Genomic DNA, 16001 nt, shown 5'->3' on the forward strand with positions numbered 1-16001 from the left:
ATGCTGAATTTAATGGTGTAGTTGAAGGTTTAGGTCTTTGAATAATAAAGCTGTCGAAATAACCTTGCGCAGCTGCTTTCTTTTCTCATTATACATTTTTATGTAGAGGTCATATGCATTTTTCACATCCCTGTTAATTTTAATGCTTCATTCTATTAATGGATTCACTTCAGAAAATATGTTCATTGCTTGCACCATATAATATCCACAGACCTCTCACCTTTTTCATACCGTTTTAACACACACGCACATATATATATATATATATATATATATATATATATATATATATATATATATATATATATATATATATATATATATATATATATATATATATATATATATATATATATATATATATATATATATATATATATATATATATATATATACAGTGACCCCTCGTTTAACGAACACCTCGGTTAACGTAATTTCGATTAACGAACTGCCTTCCATAAGGATCTTCAATTCGGTTAACGAAAAAAAATTCGCTTAACGAACTTCTTACGAACCGACCTCAACATGTTTTCGCTTGCACTGACCGGGCAACCAGCTTTAGTATCAGTCCGCCAATACATTAATCGGTTCTAGGGCTTAAATTCCTTACTATTTTTGTAAATATCAAGAAGTTTATACTATTCAATAATTTTAAAAGTTTAATATTCAATTTTTTAGTCATTTTAACAATTATTGAACAAAATTGAAGGTAAAGTGACTAGTTTAATGCGCGGCATCCAGCCTCTTAACACAGCAAACAGGCGTCAGTCTCTCTCTGTTTTCACTGGAGGTAACATCTTGCTTGAGACTCTCTTCAACTAAACGCTTTTTTTCTGTGTTTCCAAGCAAATTATTGGTCATTTTGAAATATATTTTATATTTTGACAATATATAATGCAGTGCAGCGTTGATTTAAAGAAAATAATCTTGAATTAAACCAGAGAGCTAAAATTTTATGGGTGAAATGGCACCATGGGGTGACTTCTCTTCCACCCCAATGCCTTCTCTTCTTCCTTCCCCTCCACCCCCATTCTAAATCCCATCATCATCATCATCATCCAGGAGCCTTCTACATACACACCTCAAAGTAAGTGAACTTTTTTACAATTTTTGTTGAATTTAGGAAATTTTCGGTGAGCTGGAACCAATTACCCAAAAACCCATTGCAACAATGGTTTCGGTTAACGAACGTTTCGGTTAACGAACAACCTTCTGGAACGGATTGAGTTCATAACCGAGGTTAATTGTATATATATATATATATATATATATATATATATATATATATATATATATATATATATATATATATATATATATATATATATATATATACTGTATATTGGGATTTAATATTATTTATATGAAAAGGTAATTTTATTTTATATTTTATTCTATATTCGTCGTAAATATGAAGAAAATAATCGTGTAAATTGTATTGAGTACTAAATTAACTAAGGTCTTAAATATGAATCGCCATCAGTAGAACCGTCGTTATCGGAGGCCTTCTTGTAGATGGAGTAGTTGTGTATCACACAGTTTATATTTTGATCTTTATATTATCACCAGATGAAGCACATCAGCAGTTGATGATACAGGAGAACAGCCAGAAAGATGCACATAGCACTATTCTTGAAGATCTCTCCAAGATACAGGATAATGCACTCGAGGTCTGGCAGAAATTAGGTGAGTTTTATTGTAAATTTTTTGTATGCCTGGTAATTTGTCTCTTAATACATGCAGGACTACAGGAAAAAAGTATCAAGTGTGGATCAATGAATTTGGTTGACTTCTTCATGTGCATCTGCTGATTATAGGAATAGATTTTTAAGCTGTTGGATTTATTGGGCACCTGTGGGGTCATGTGGGTTACACTAAAATAATTACCGGTAGTTAATTCCATTTTATTTTCAATAGATTTTTAGACTCTAAAAGTAGGCTTTTGTATCCCTGACTGAAAGCTAGGTTGTGGAGGGTATAGCAGGGATGATGTACAGTCACTCCAAAAGGGATGTTTACGGAGGGGTTCAATAAATTTCAAAATGAACACTACGACTCCTGTTGTCTCATTAGGGTTGTCAAAATCCTTCGTTGGTTTTGTCATAATGTCTCGCACAAATTGTAAAGATAACTTTTGGAGTGACTGTGTACGTCTGTGTGTGTCTACAGAGAAAGGACGGTTTGTATAATTAATTGTGTGTCAATTATAGTTGACAAGAGTTCTAAACAAAAGAGCACCAGCATGTGGATGAGAATGTGTGTGTTATGGGCAAGGGCAGTTGGTGATTATATGTGGGCAGTCATGGGTGTAGTGGGCGTTCCATGTTAATTGTCTGTCTGTGATTGTAATTCTAGTAAATTAAAAAAATTAACAAACTTGGGTAGTTATTTACTCGTTAATATGTGTTTTAATAATTTGCTCAACCTTAATTATATAAATAGAGGATCTTTTCTGTGTTATAAGATCTTCTTTTGTTTACTCACAACTCTTAGATACCAGTACTCAAAAAATCCTGTCAGCTCATGAGGAAACTGTTCATCAGTATGGGCGACTGACGGATGATTTGCAGCGGATGAACGCGACGGTGCATCATTTGATGGACGTCCTTCACTCTACTAGACGCGGGGTTGAAGACAAGTTGTCTTGGATTACATCTCTTGTTGGTGGCACTGATAACACTGTCCAGAAGGTGTATAGTTGTGTCTTACATATTAGCTACTTCTTCATTGGAATGATTTCTGCTAGCTTTCTACAGGTTGGTTCTTACTTTTTAGTTTATTTTTAGAGGTGCATCATCCATAATTGTACAAAGATGGTGTGTGTTTTATCCTGAATAACTGAACGTAACTCCCAAACTCATAAACCTCAGCAAAAATAATAGTGCCATATTTTGCTCTTTTATTATGGGTGGGATGCATACACACATAAATGCTTCCTGCAGTACAATGCAGGTGGGACAGACATATCCCAGAACATTTTTAAATTGCGTGCATTAGTTTGAAGATGAACTTTGATTGGAAAGTACTGTATGGCGAGTTATCTAGTGTTTCCTTTCACCGAGTCCATATTTTACGTCATGAAAAAACACCGAGTTACTATCGCAGTGGCGAACGGGAAGGTTGGTGTATGATAACTGTGTCTTGACCGGCAGGCAGTAGAAGGGGATGCCTCTGCCAATCCTGACTTTTATGTTGATCTTATTGATTCAACAGAAAGTAACAATTGTCTTGGACATAGAGAGGAGTGACAGTGATGTTGGAGAGCCAATAGAAAGAGAGATGAGTCGAGCAGTGGCAAAGCTGAGCCAAGTACTAGCAAAGGGAGGGGAAGACGATGCTATGGCGTAGAGTGTTGGGGATGGATTGCCGGTGACTTACAGTTTAAAACTCTAGATTTTGACAGAGTTAGTTGTGGACTAACTAGTGACTGTTCTGTCACTGAAAATTCAAACGAACTTGATTATCTTTTGGAGTTTCTGAATAACGATCTGTTAAATTTGATAGTGACAAACAAATCGTTACCAGTGATACTTGGTGGCATCATTGGGAAGAGAATAAATTTTTTTATTTCTGTGTACAGTCAGTTCTGCTATAACGCGATAGTTGTGTTCTTGTAAAACATCGTGTTATAGAAATTCGCGTAATAGAAATAACAGGGCTTATGGAGAAAATAGGGTTAGGTGCAGATTACGACTTGAAATCGAAAAAAATTTAGTAGTTAGCCTAACACAAAGGATAGCACAGTCTAAATAAATGTTAGATTCATATCTAATAATGAAATCATACAGTAAATGTAACACATTACCTTGAAAAAATATGAATATAACTTGATGGGGGAGAAGGGTGATTTTGAGGTTGATAACATCGAGCTTTTCTTTAGTGTTATAGCCTTTCTTTTATGATCATCACTGGGAATGCGATCACCAGAACGCTTCTTGGAGATATTCTTCTTTACCATATTCACGGTTAATACCACAAAATTGGAGAAATAGTAAGCAAAAATTGCGTTACAGCAAACAAGCGTTCACGTTATACAAATATCGTTCCTCTATTCATAAATCGTGTTAGAGCCAATTCGCGTTGTCTAGACACGCATTATAGCAGAACTCACTGTACTGTATTATAATGATAATGTGTCATAACAGAATAGAGAGTATAATATGTTATTGAACAACTGACGAGGTTTGCGACACAAAATATATTCCAAAACTGATGGTGAGAGACAGGTTTTTACATTTGTTGCATTTACTGCATTTTTGTTGATAACACCCAGCTGAGCCACAGAAACTGCCACTTCATAAATAATTAGTTTCATAAGATTTTATAAAAATCTGTGCCATGTAAATTCCAAAATAAAATTGGAGTATGAGTATTATTTTCCTTATATGTATTTAATAATAATAATAATAGAAATAAACGGTTTATTAATAGAGTTGCAGCCGGTGGCTGAAAATATACAGACTTACATTTGATTTAGACATAATGATGTAATGTGCATTGAATACATTTACAGGGCTGTACAGTACATAAATCAGGAGATGTTTATTATTTTAACAATAGATGGGATGGTGCCATTATTATATCTATTGGTGCGGGCTCTTGTGGGCTGAATTTTGTTGTAGTGGCGGACTGCTCGAGGTGGGTGGGGGGCTGCCGGTGGCAGGAGGTGGCGATGACGAGGGTGGTGCATTAGTTCACTGCCAAACCTTACCAGTGATTGGTGGTGGAGGTCACTGAGGGATGGTATTTCCAGGGTGGAGAGAGCATTGATGTAGCCGGAGTATTCTGCGCTGAGCATGATTCTGCAGGCCCATTTCTGTACCTTCTCTAGCCGACTTTGTTGGGTGGAGTTGAGAGAAGACGACCAGGCTGGTGACGCATACGTTAGTTTGGGGAGAATAAAGGTGTTGTAGATAGTCCTCAGCTCTGGCCTGGGTGTCCCAAGTGACCTAAGTCGTCGTAGCATGTGGAGTCGGTGTGTGTGTGTGTGTGCAGTATATGTATGAGAGGACGAGAGAGTTTCTGCATTTTAGTGTGAAACCGAGAGTAGGTAAAGCGAAGGGTGGCATGCTTATGTGTGAGACAGAGTGAGAGAATGCAAGTTTGAGGTGTCTTTACATCTGGCCGCCTTTATTTACCTTACTTTATTTACCTAATGGCCACTCACAATAGGTGGCCAAGGGAAGGTGGGCAGTGGCCTGTGTAAAATCCCTCTATTGTTCATGAGAGCACAGTAGCTGTGGTGCTCTCTGTCTGAATTCAAGATAGGTTCTCAGTACAGTACAGGCATGTGTGAATGAGGCCAGATCATCAATTTAGAGGTCAAAAATCTGACCTCTTGGCCATGTTTAGGGCAGGTGCTTTAATTTGCCTTATGAGAATTATATTGTAATAAATAAATAATAAGTGTTAAGTTGTAGACTTGTAGTGGTTATGGTTATATAATCCTACAGTGCTGTTGAATATTGCTATACCATGTGCATAATCTTTACACCCTCTGGAATTGAACTTGCAATTGATTGAACAACCAACTGAATGTGTTAAAGGTTATACAGTATAGTAAAAGCATATATTTAAATAGTTCGTGGGCAAACCTTTCTAGGATTTCAGTCACCGAGGCAGTATATTTTATTTGTAGTGTGAATTTATAAGAGGTTTCAAAATTGTCGCTGTTTTTCAGGTACCGTACCTGACTCGGGTAGCCCTGGTGGTGTTGGTGCCGCTCAATGCTCTGGCAGAAGTGAAGCATGACACCAGTTTAGATTTTTCTACACTCACTACTATTTTGGGATTCTGTGTATTGGGTAAGTTGCTAAGATTTGTAATTTATTTTTATATTTTTATAAATAAATACAAGCTAACTTTTCCCAATTAATGGAAGGTAACATGGAACAAACACATACATATACATACTGAATGAACTCACACATATATACTGTATTCTGTACATATATATATATATATATATATATATATATATATATATATATATATATATATATATATATATATATATATATATATATATATATATATATATATATATATATATATATATATATATATGTATGTACATACCACTTTCATTATACTGTATATAAGCCAACATCACCTATCAGGAGCGATTCCCTCCTCCAAACACTTATCACCCTCCAAATTCTCTGGTCATTAAAACACACTGATGCTTCCTAATACTGTACAACCATCACTCCATCCTTCCAGTTACTTGATTAATCTTCCTGTCTTCCTCCTATCATTCATCTTTGACTAATATACACTTCATCAATCTTTCATATACCATTTTCTCAATATGTCCATAATACCAGAGCAGACCCTGATGTGCTTTCTTCACTGACGCCTGTTTCACTTACACATCTCATTTCCGTTTTCCATATTCTCTGCACCCTACAGACCCCACATACAGTATTGCTCTCAAGCATCCAGTGTCTTTGCTAAACAGTCATACATTATAATTCTGTACCTGTAATGTTAGTATTCTTGAATTATGCATTCCTGTTATGGATAGAAGAGGAATCTCATATTGAGGAGTTACATTATCATCAGTGTTGTTTTTCATCTATTTGATTTTTTCAGTGAATCTGTCCTGCTCATTCCTCTGGAGTATTTATCATTGGCAAAAGAAACAAAAGAAGCTAAAAAATGGGGGAATCCATCAACCAGTCACATACAAGCCTTCCACCACAACATTTTCTCCAATCTTCACACAGTTGTTTAAAACAAAACCAGTGGAGAGATCACCTGTTAAACAGCACAACACAAGGTGTGAATAACAGTTCATTTGAAGATTTAATTATTGTGGTTTGATTATCTATCGGGTCATTTAATATGTGAATTTTAGCTTTTTATATAACATTAGAATACCGTACATGATCAATAACTAAAGCTGTTTAGTTTCCTGAGGATCCTAACCAAACAATACTTGAGTCATATATGAAAAGCATTACTTCTTATTACCATCTGGGCAATGCATGTTACCTGTGACTGTGTTATTACTGAGAGTTCTGTTCCTCATAGTTTTTAATTGTTGATGGACTAGTGAAATTACTAACCTTATACAGTACATGTTTAAAGGCCTTAGTTGTTGAAGTACTCTAATATCATTGTAATTATCTTGAAATGTTTGTGAAAAGTCACCATTGAAGCTTGCCAGTGGTAGAAATTGTATGAGTATGGCAGTCTTTTTAGTTTCACACAGAGTAGAATTTCACAGGGGTTGACCTTTCAGGAAATATATGATTTATGAATACTTTCTACATGCTAAATAACCAACACATTGTTGATTATCTCAAAGCTATATAAGCCCCCCCCCCTTCCTAAAAAATTTTTTTGCATGAATGTTAACATTGTTTCACAACCCAGGTTGATGCATGATTAGGTGAGGTGGTATTGTGTACGGGATCAACTAGGTTGTATGAAGTGATAGGGAGAACCACATGGATATCTTTGGGGCCTTATAGTGGAAAGGGAACACTTAAGTCATAGTAGTAAGAGCAAATGACTGTGGAGTCTCTTATGTACTCATGGTTCCTGGTATATGATGAACAAGGTCTTGTAGAGTAACAGTGAAAATGTTTGTTTATTTCAACTTATTAATATTTGTGTTATATTTTCTCCTGATTCAGCAGTGTAGATGTTTCTCCAATCCAGCTGAACAGCACTGTTGTGAATGCAAATGTCCCGAAGACAGAACCCACTTGTGACTACTCCAGTGACGAGGAACCTCCGTCTGCCTTGCCATTACCTGATATGTCCGTTTTACGTAGAAGGTGAGCTGAAACATCGTGTTGCTCTTGTTTGTAAATGCATCATGAAAGGAAATTATGGTTTGAGAACAACATAAATAATTACATAGTCTATCTGTGTACAGGTTAATGTTTTAAATTGGGTAGTTTGTTGGTGTCCTGGTCACACCTTGTAAGTTTAGCTGTGGGAAGAATTGATGAATTGCTCATTATATTAACTTCGGGTGATCTTTCCTCTCTGGTCATATGAGTACCACTTGTTGGTCTTCCACACTCTCTTAGATTCTTCATATTTTCTTCTTAACTTTAGTTTTTAGTCTTTTCTCAATGTTTTCTCCAACTTCTACTTTTCTGCTCTTAATTGCCTTCTTTTATTTTTATGATTTTTTACTAAGACATCTTTCACTTTTTCTACAAGTCTCAAGTTCATTATTTCTTAACATCTTTTTTTCTTTATTCCCTCACATACTTAGGTCCATATTTCAACTCTTTCCAAGTTCATTATTTCTGTACATCCTAATCCAATTGTTTCCCAAGGCCTAAAGTCTCAATACTGTACTGTATATCCACAAATCATAAATCTGTTACTGTACTTCCTCACTTCTTAAATCCATTATTTCTACACATTATGAAACTTTTTAAGCCCTTCATTAGTGCCACACATTCTAAGCATATATCTTTTTACATATTCTAAGTTTCTAGTTCATAAAAGAAAAACTTCACCTACCTCAACATGTATAATTCCTTGGAAAAAGATACAAGCACTTTAGCTTTAGTTTTAATGTTGAAATTATGATTGTGATGTAAATTAGTTGTGATATTAGAAAGGTAACCTGATTGTGGATTACAATGAATAAACTTTTCAAATATAGAAACTCCTAACTACTGTACTGGACTCCTAAACCCCTAACTACTGTACTGGACTCCTAAACCCCTAACTACTGTACCGGACTCCTAAACCCCTAACTACTGTACCGGACTCCTAAACCCCTAACTACTGTACCGGACTCCTAAACCCCTAACTACTGTACCGGACTCCTAAACCCCTAACTACTGTACCGGACTCCTAAACCCCTAACTACTGTACCGGACTCCTAAACCCCTAACTACTGTACCGGACTCCTAAACCCCTAACTACTGTACCGGACTCCTAAACCCCTAACTACTGTACCGGACTCCTAAACCCCTAACTACTGTACCGGACTCCTGAGTAATGACACATTCCAATAACAACATGAATCTTGGAAAAAATATTAAAATTTGACAAAATATCTTGCATATCTTGTGGGTCTTTTGTTACTGCTGTGGACCATGTGGTCCTGCCAGCTTGCATCGCAACAACACAGCTGCACCACACTCGGTTAACTTGTAGCAATCATTCGGTGCAGACATGCCTGTCCTCTCGTGATATAATGATATAAATAACACCCATTAGGAGAACAATGCCCAAGCAGGTGCGTGCAGGTTCGGGGAAGGCCCCAAAGAGCAAAACGTACCTACTGTGAAAGATGAAGTTGAAGTGCTAGTCAAGATCAATAATAAATGGTTTGTTCTCGAGATCATGCAGAAATTTGGAATTGCCAACGTACAATTGTGTTTGATATCATTACTGTGCATGATATTATCAAGGGCCCTTATCTCTGGAGCCTGGTGTCTTTAAAAAGAATGCCGAGTCTGCAATGTCAGCACAGACTTTAAGGAAACCTTGGTATGATGCATTGAACATGACAGTTTACGATTGGTACATACAGCCTATGATAACGAAGTTTCTAAAAACAAAAGTGGATTTTGTGAACATATCCACTTCATTGCCAGAGGTATATAGTACTGTATACTGTATTCTATACTCCAACTTAATCTCACACTACATGAGGCCATCCATGCCACATACCGTACATATGTATGTTGGGACTGGGAAGCTTTTAGATCTAGAATCCATTAACTTTAAATTTATTGAAAGTATATCTTAAGTACAGTATGATTATTAAACTTGAAGTAATTTATTATGAGTTTAATGTATAATTTGTTGGTTGTTGTTTTGAACGGGTGTGTCGTTGTTGCTGATAAGCACGTCCCAATAATGGATCCTGCCCAAGTAACGACATCTCTGTGGCTTTATTATTCCAGAACTCAGGAGTTTTATTGTAGTTTGATAGAAAAAGAGATGGGTAGTGAGAGAGTGCATTGGAATTCATAGTTTCTTTTTTTATTTGCGCAAAGTAGTTAAAGGGTAATCAGTTTACAGTATATAACTCAACTGCCAAAAGCCTCTCTATACCAAAAAAAAAAAAACTGTACCTCAGTGACTTAGATTTCAGGAATTATACATTGCATACATGAAAGTGGGTCCTACAGCCTTGAAGTTCAAGGGTAGTGTGGACACACAAGAGAAGTTTGTCCAACAATGCACTTGACTGCCTTCACTCACCCTGATAACAAGGTTAGGTACCCATTCACAGCAAAGTAAATTAGGGTGTCCTGGAAAATGCCTTAAGGACAAGTGGTGGGCATTGCATCCACTGTTCTTGTTTATTTATGTACTGTATTTGTTTTCTTTCCAGGATCATGCGTAGAGCAAGCATATTTAACTCTTCAAGTAAGTTACATGGGGATGAAGTTCTGGAGAGCAAAGTTACCAATCTTCAGAGTAGTGCAACTAATCTCTTGAGCTGTTCTGAGTCAACAGACAAGGTAACTTTGAGATATTTTGTAAAGTTTTATTTGTTATCATGACCATACCTCACATACAGAGGCTGGACTGTGCTATGAGTTACTTGTCAAGATCATGTTTCCAGTTATTGATAAAATGAACCAAGGAATATGCCATTTTTTTTCAGTTCTTGTATTTTAATGTGATGAGGTTTGATGTGTGTATTCCAGCTGATATACTAAAATGGAATAATGTATGTCTTGGATAAATAGGGAGCTACTGTTGCAAAAACATGACTACCATGTACAGTACTGTGGATTTTCAATGATCAGGACACATGGGACTCAGGCCAAGTGCTTACTTTATTGAGGCATCCTCTTTTATGAATATGGGTAAAGAGAATCTTAGTTTAGAAAATGTATCAGAAGCATATAAGAACTTATTTATAAATAAAGGCTTTCATACATGCAGTTATATTTGATAAGGGTTATACTTAACATACTTGACCCAGATTGACATGGTCCCTCAGTTACTATGCATTACCTCAGCTGATCTTAGCTTTATGATGTTACCCCTCACACATCAAGTATTGACAATAAACATCAGTTCCTTATTCCTTTCTTCCAAGACCAATAGGGCTGCCAATGCTGTTGGGACCCATTAGTTGTTGTAAGTGTTACTGTACTAGTTTGTGGAAGCCACAGATGGCAAATTACACTTGACAAACTGACATTTAATTTGTACGAGTTGGCAACCCTGGGCGGTGAGTATACCATGACATGACCACCCCAAGTCTTCCAGACTGAGCTACGTTTGGGCAGATCCAGTACCACTGAAAGATAGGAGGCCTTGTTCAGAGCCAAGCAGGTGACTGAGTATTGAGAGTATGGACTGTATTGGCAAAATCATGCTTAGAGGCAGGCTGATATGGTTTGGGTATGTGAAGAGAATGGAGGAAACAAATTGAGTCAAGATGTGCATGAGCTTAAATGGGAAGGGGAAGAGAGGCAGAGGTAGGCCAGGAATGACATGGACCTGGAGAGAGGCTGTAAGAAATGACCGTGTAAAGGACCTGACAAGAGAGACTGTAAGAAATCATGCAGTATGGAGAGTTGTCATCAGGTAATCACGGCTGTCTCACACAAAAGTGTAAAAGCCCTGACTGTTAGTTAAGTTATTTTCACCATCTGCAAAAATCTTGACTGTTGTGACTTTTGCAGGAAAAACAATGACCATGTACAGGTGCCAGCAAAACTCCTCCCACAGCCCTGTGTAGCACGGCTGTGGGAGAACTTTTGTTGGCAACTGTACTGTACCTAATTGGTGGGGTGTCTGTATTAGTTAGTCAGGCCTGTGGTGATGGAAATGTAAAATATTCATGACTTAGAAAAGTAGGACGTATTCATAAGAGTCGTGATTTCAAGGGTTCACTTTACTTGTTGTCAGGTTGCGTCCAGTGTACAGCATCACCTGCTTGACCAGGTGCACAGACCTGCATCATCACTGATGCACCATAATCTTTCTCTTGATGGTAAAGTTCTAGCAAGCAGCAGCCCGGTCAAAGAGCCTCCAGCTTCAAGCAGGTATGGGATGAATTTGCATAACGTAGATAAACTAATTAGATTAAAGTAATAAATAGCTTTATTATATTTGGGTGACTGGAAGAATATCATAAATTTGTCCTAATGTTGCTGTTGTATATCATAAATGAGCTGTTAGCATATGATATTACTCTGTACAAAGTTCAAACTGGCACATTCACCTTCTAATATATTACCCCATCTTGTGGAAGGAGTATCCATTGATTCTCGGCTTAGTTTATTTTATTCTTTCATATATGCTACCTGTATGTTGTATTTTTTTTCTTTATACAGTAGCTACATTAGATTACATATTTGTAGGAATAAGACACGATGCCTCTGTTTTGATCCTCCAGATACCATAATCATGACACTTTAATTCTGTATTAAATTAAAGTTTTTGTATTACAGTTTAATGAAAAATTCTGAAATGAAAGTGTGGTGCAGAGATGTTAGTTAGAAGCAGTGATACACCTTTCTGTAATGTCTGCCAGTGATTTATATTGGTATAAGTTGTGCTTTTATCAGAAATGAAAACTAATTGCTGTGTAAAATCTTCTCTGTGTGAGACAGTTCCTGGGAAGTATCATGAAGGCACTTACAAAAAGGAATGAGGGGATATAATTATGATAATCTGTCAGTATTCACAACTTGCCTAGATGAAATATACCGCTGTAGTTTATATATATTTCAAAGAAAGGCTGCTGTGACTGTGTACGTTTGTTCTGTAGGAGTTTGTTTTCACAGTCACGAAGGTAAATGAGTTTGCTGTTTCACAGATATGTCTGAAGCTAAAAGTTCATGAGATTCACATCATGGTAATCTGTGAACAGGAAAACTCCATCAGTGTGTTTAGATCTATAAGGAGTATGTTCAGGCAAACATGACTTATGTTTCAGATTGTCTTGGTGTTGGTTATGTAGATAAGCAACTACCAGTACACATTTCTCTTCCTTGAAGTTGTTGTTCTCTTGTATTTCCAAAAGACATAGAATGACTACATTTTCATATTAACCATTGTTTTCCTACTGTATACTACAGTAATATCTCCGTTAGCCAGAATCCCTCGAACTCGGAACTCTCCAATAGCTGGAATTGAAATTTTCCCAGAAAATCGTTCCTAAAGCTGGAATTTTCAAAAAAATATGAGATGAAAAACAACCATAACACCTCACAGCTTGGGGCCTAGTAGCCTGGTGGTTACAGTGACGGGTCAAACTTGACTTGGCTACAATGCCGCCAGTGAACTTAACAGAGGCAAATGTGAAAAGAAAGTTTTCTGTAAATCTTTATTTGTATATTTAAGAATAAATGTTGAAGGTATGGTGTTAATCAATTGTAATGCTTGTAAGAGTTCAGAAATGGTTACTGCTTAGCTACCTCTGAAGAGTTGGGTGTCTGCCCATTACAGATATTAATCGTCTCAGGTTATCAGCATCAGTGCAGTAGTTATACATCTAGCTTTTATTTAAATTTTTAATTAATTAATAATAATAATAATTTGTTTAAGTAACAATAACTTATTTTTAATTCTGGAGTTGGGTCAATTAGAATTTAGCCTACTGGAGACAGCAACTGGGGGATTCATTCCTTACAGGAGACCGCAACTTCACAAAATAGGATGCAGGCTAACTTTTTTTTAGCCTTTTTAAAAAAAAAGTGCATCTTATATGCTGTAAAATGTGGTAACTGTAATGTGTATGTGGTCACTCTAAAGTTGGCAATTTGCAAATTTACTTCACTGAATATATATGGCTCTCTTTTTCAGTGTTACTTCATCCAGGACCATGACTCCTAGAAAGCTTTGTTCTTCATTGTGCAAAAATGGACAGTTGTGTCGAAACTTTGCACTAGGGGAAAATTTATTCTGCTATCGACATGAGGGAAATTCACGAGAGGGCACACCTTTCTATAGCAGAGGATCACGAGAGGTCACACCTTTATATGGCAGAAGATTACGAGAGGGCACTCCTGTATATGGCAAAGGATCACGAGAGGGCACTCCTGTATATGGCAAAGGATCACGAGAGGGCACTCCTGTATATGGCAAAGGATCACGAGAGGGCACTCCTGTATATGGCAAAGGATCACAAGAGGGCACACCTTTATATGGCAAAGGATCACGAGAGGGCACACCTTTATATGGCAAAGGATCACGAGAGGGCACACCTGTATGTGGCAAAGGATCATGAGAGGGCACACCTGTATATGGCAGAGAATTACCACCTCTCCACAGAAGTTCTCGATAAAGTAGCACTATTACAACAGATCATGAAGGAGAACATCTTACTTTATCTTTGGTGTGTCAGGGTTATACAGTACTGCCTCTTGTAAATTTTATCCTTTTGAAACTGGAGAGTTTGTAGGTTTTTAATCAGAGAGCTTCTGTATTGATTATACAGGACAGGCCTGCAACCCTCATAATGCCAGTTGCGTGTAGCCAGAAATTTTATATTTGTGTCCGGCATGACAAAAGCTGAAAATACACTCATGCACACACACACACACACACACACACACACACACACACACACACACACACACACACACACACATGTATATACATGTACACTGATTAGTTGGAAGTCACAGTTTTTCTTATTTGTTGCAGTTCCTTTTCTTTTAAGGTAGTTTAAATAAGATGTAGTTTTTTTTTTAATATATAAAGTATTGTACTTATAATCCCATGATATATTGTGTTGTCAATCTGTAGAAGTCATGTCCAGTATTGCCAATTAACACCTTAGAATATTTTTAGTTTAGTTACTCTACTTATTAATGATATTTAAATGGAATGCGACTCTTTTCTTCGCCAAAAATGTGAATTTTATCCTTGCCAAAAATGTGACTTTTATCCTGTGATTTTATTTATATTCACCCAAATCCGTGCCCCCATAAAATCCTGGAGCCACTCCTGCATATCCTCACCACAACACCACTCCAACTCATCATGATGTCCTACTCGCACCCAAAACTCTTACCCCCTTTACTCATTTTTCCCACATCATGACACTTCTTTTACTTGTCCTAGTTTAATGATATGCCTCTCGCATACGTAGTCCCCTCATGACGTGACATTCATCTCGTTCATTTCCTCATTATCATTACATTCTTCCCACACAATTCCATTCCACTGTACATTAGATCTGTATGGCTTTTAGTCTCTCTATTGTGCTAATAGTTCATATTATAATGAATAATACATCACTGCCTTTATTATCAATAGATTTAAGTATAAAGTGAGGTTTTATGGGCAACAGTACTAAATCCCAATGATCATATCTATTTTATAGAGACTTTAAAATCTTATGACCCAAAGGCTGCTGTTTATCTTTAGTTACAAGTGTCACAATGTTTTAAAATATTAAATTCAGAGAAGGCATATGCAGGCAAGAGTAAAAAAATACTACAGTGTGTAGTAATAAAAAAAAAATGTTTAACAACCAACACTGGAGTTCTTGGTTGTCTGCCATACATCAACAACACAACATTGACTCGAGTCACTACTACAGAATATACTCTTTTTTGTTTTAGTATTTCTTTTGAAGACTCTTATTGACCCACTTTCTCTGTTTCTCCCACAAGAGTTTTTACATTCCATTGTTGACTACAAACATGTGTACTGTTTCCTGTATATCTAGAAGTTAATTACAGATGTGAAAACAGATATCTGCTTCTTTTCTGATGTGAGAACTGAAGCATTTTGCATTGTTTTGAAAAATGTACAAAATTTTGTTATTTTTTATATTTTGATGGGGAGATAAATGTACTTTTTGTACTTAAATAAAGTTCCATTCCTTAAAATGTTCAATCAATAACTTTATAGAAAGGACGGATGTACTGTATAACTGTGATCAGTCCAAAGTTCTGTGGACACTAACCAATACTGTATAGTAATTATATTGATGGCTTACTACTTGACAAAAATGGTTTGATAAGGGTGATGATAAATGATACTGTATCTTTGTGATATACACACTACTATATTGTTGTATATTTTATCATGCT

General features: G+C 36.4%; 1 protein-coding gene across 2 annotated transcripts in view; it reads left to right on the forward strand.

The window, feature by feature from the left end:
- Positions 1 to 15797, forward strand: part of LOC121877606 (protein brambleberry-like) — a 30426-nt gene extending 14629 nt beyond the window's left edge. The window contains exons 6-13 of one of the 2 annotated variants that reach the window (XM_042383409.1): positions 1570 to 1686; positions 2494 to 2756; positions 5681 to 5804; positions 6595 to 6781; positions 7647 to 7787; positions 10325 to 10454; positions 11860 to 11996; positions 13762 to 15797. In XM_042383409.1, coding sequence (XP_042239343.1) covers positions 1570 to 1686; positions 2494 to 2756; positions 5681 to 5804; positions 6595 to 6781; positions 7647 to 7787; positions 10325 to 10454; positions 11860 to 11996; positions 13762 to 14185 — 1523 coding nt within the window. In that variant the 3' untranslated portion in view covers positions 14186 to 15797. Of the gene's footprint in view, positions 1 to 1569; positions 1687 to 2493; positions 2757 to 5680; positions 5805 to 6594; positions 6782 to 7643; positions 7788 to 10324; positions 10455 to 11859; positions 11997 to 13761 lie in introns of both variants that reach the window. The other variant, XM_042383408.1, reaches the window with a different exon arrangement.
- The last annotated feature ends 204 nt before the right edge of the window (positions 15798 to 16001 follow it).

The sequence above is a fragment of the Homarus americanus genome, unplaced genomic scaffold, assembly GCF_018991925.1.
Source record: "Homarus americanus isolate GMGI-L3 unplaced genomic scaffold, GMGI_Hamer_2.0 scaffold54332, whole genome shotgun sequence".
Lineage (NCBI taxonomy): Eukaryota > Metazoa > Arthropoda > Malacostraca > Decapoda > Nephropidae > Homarus > Homarus americanus.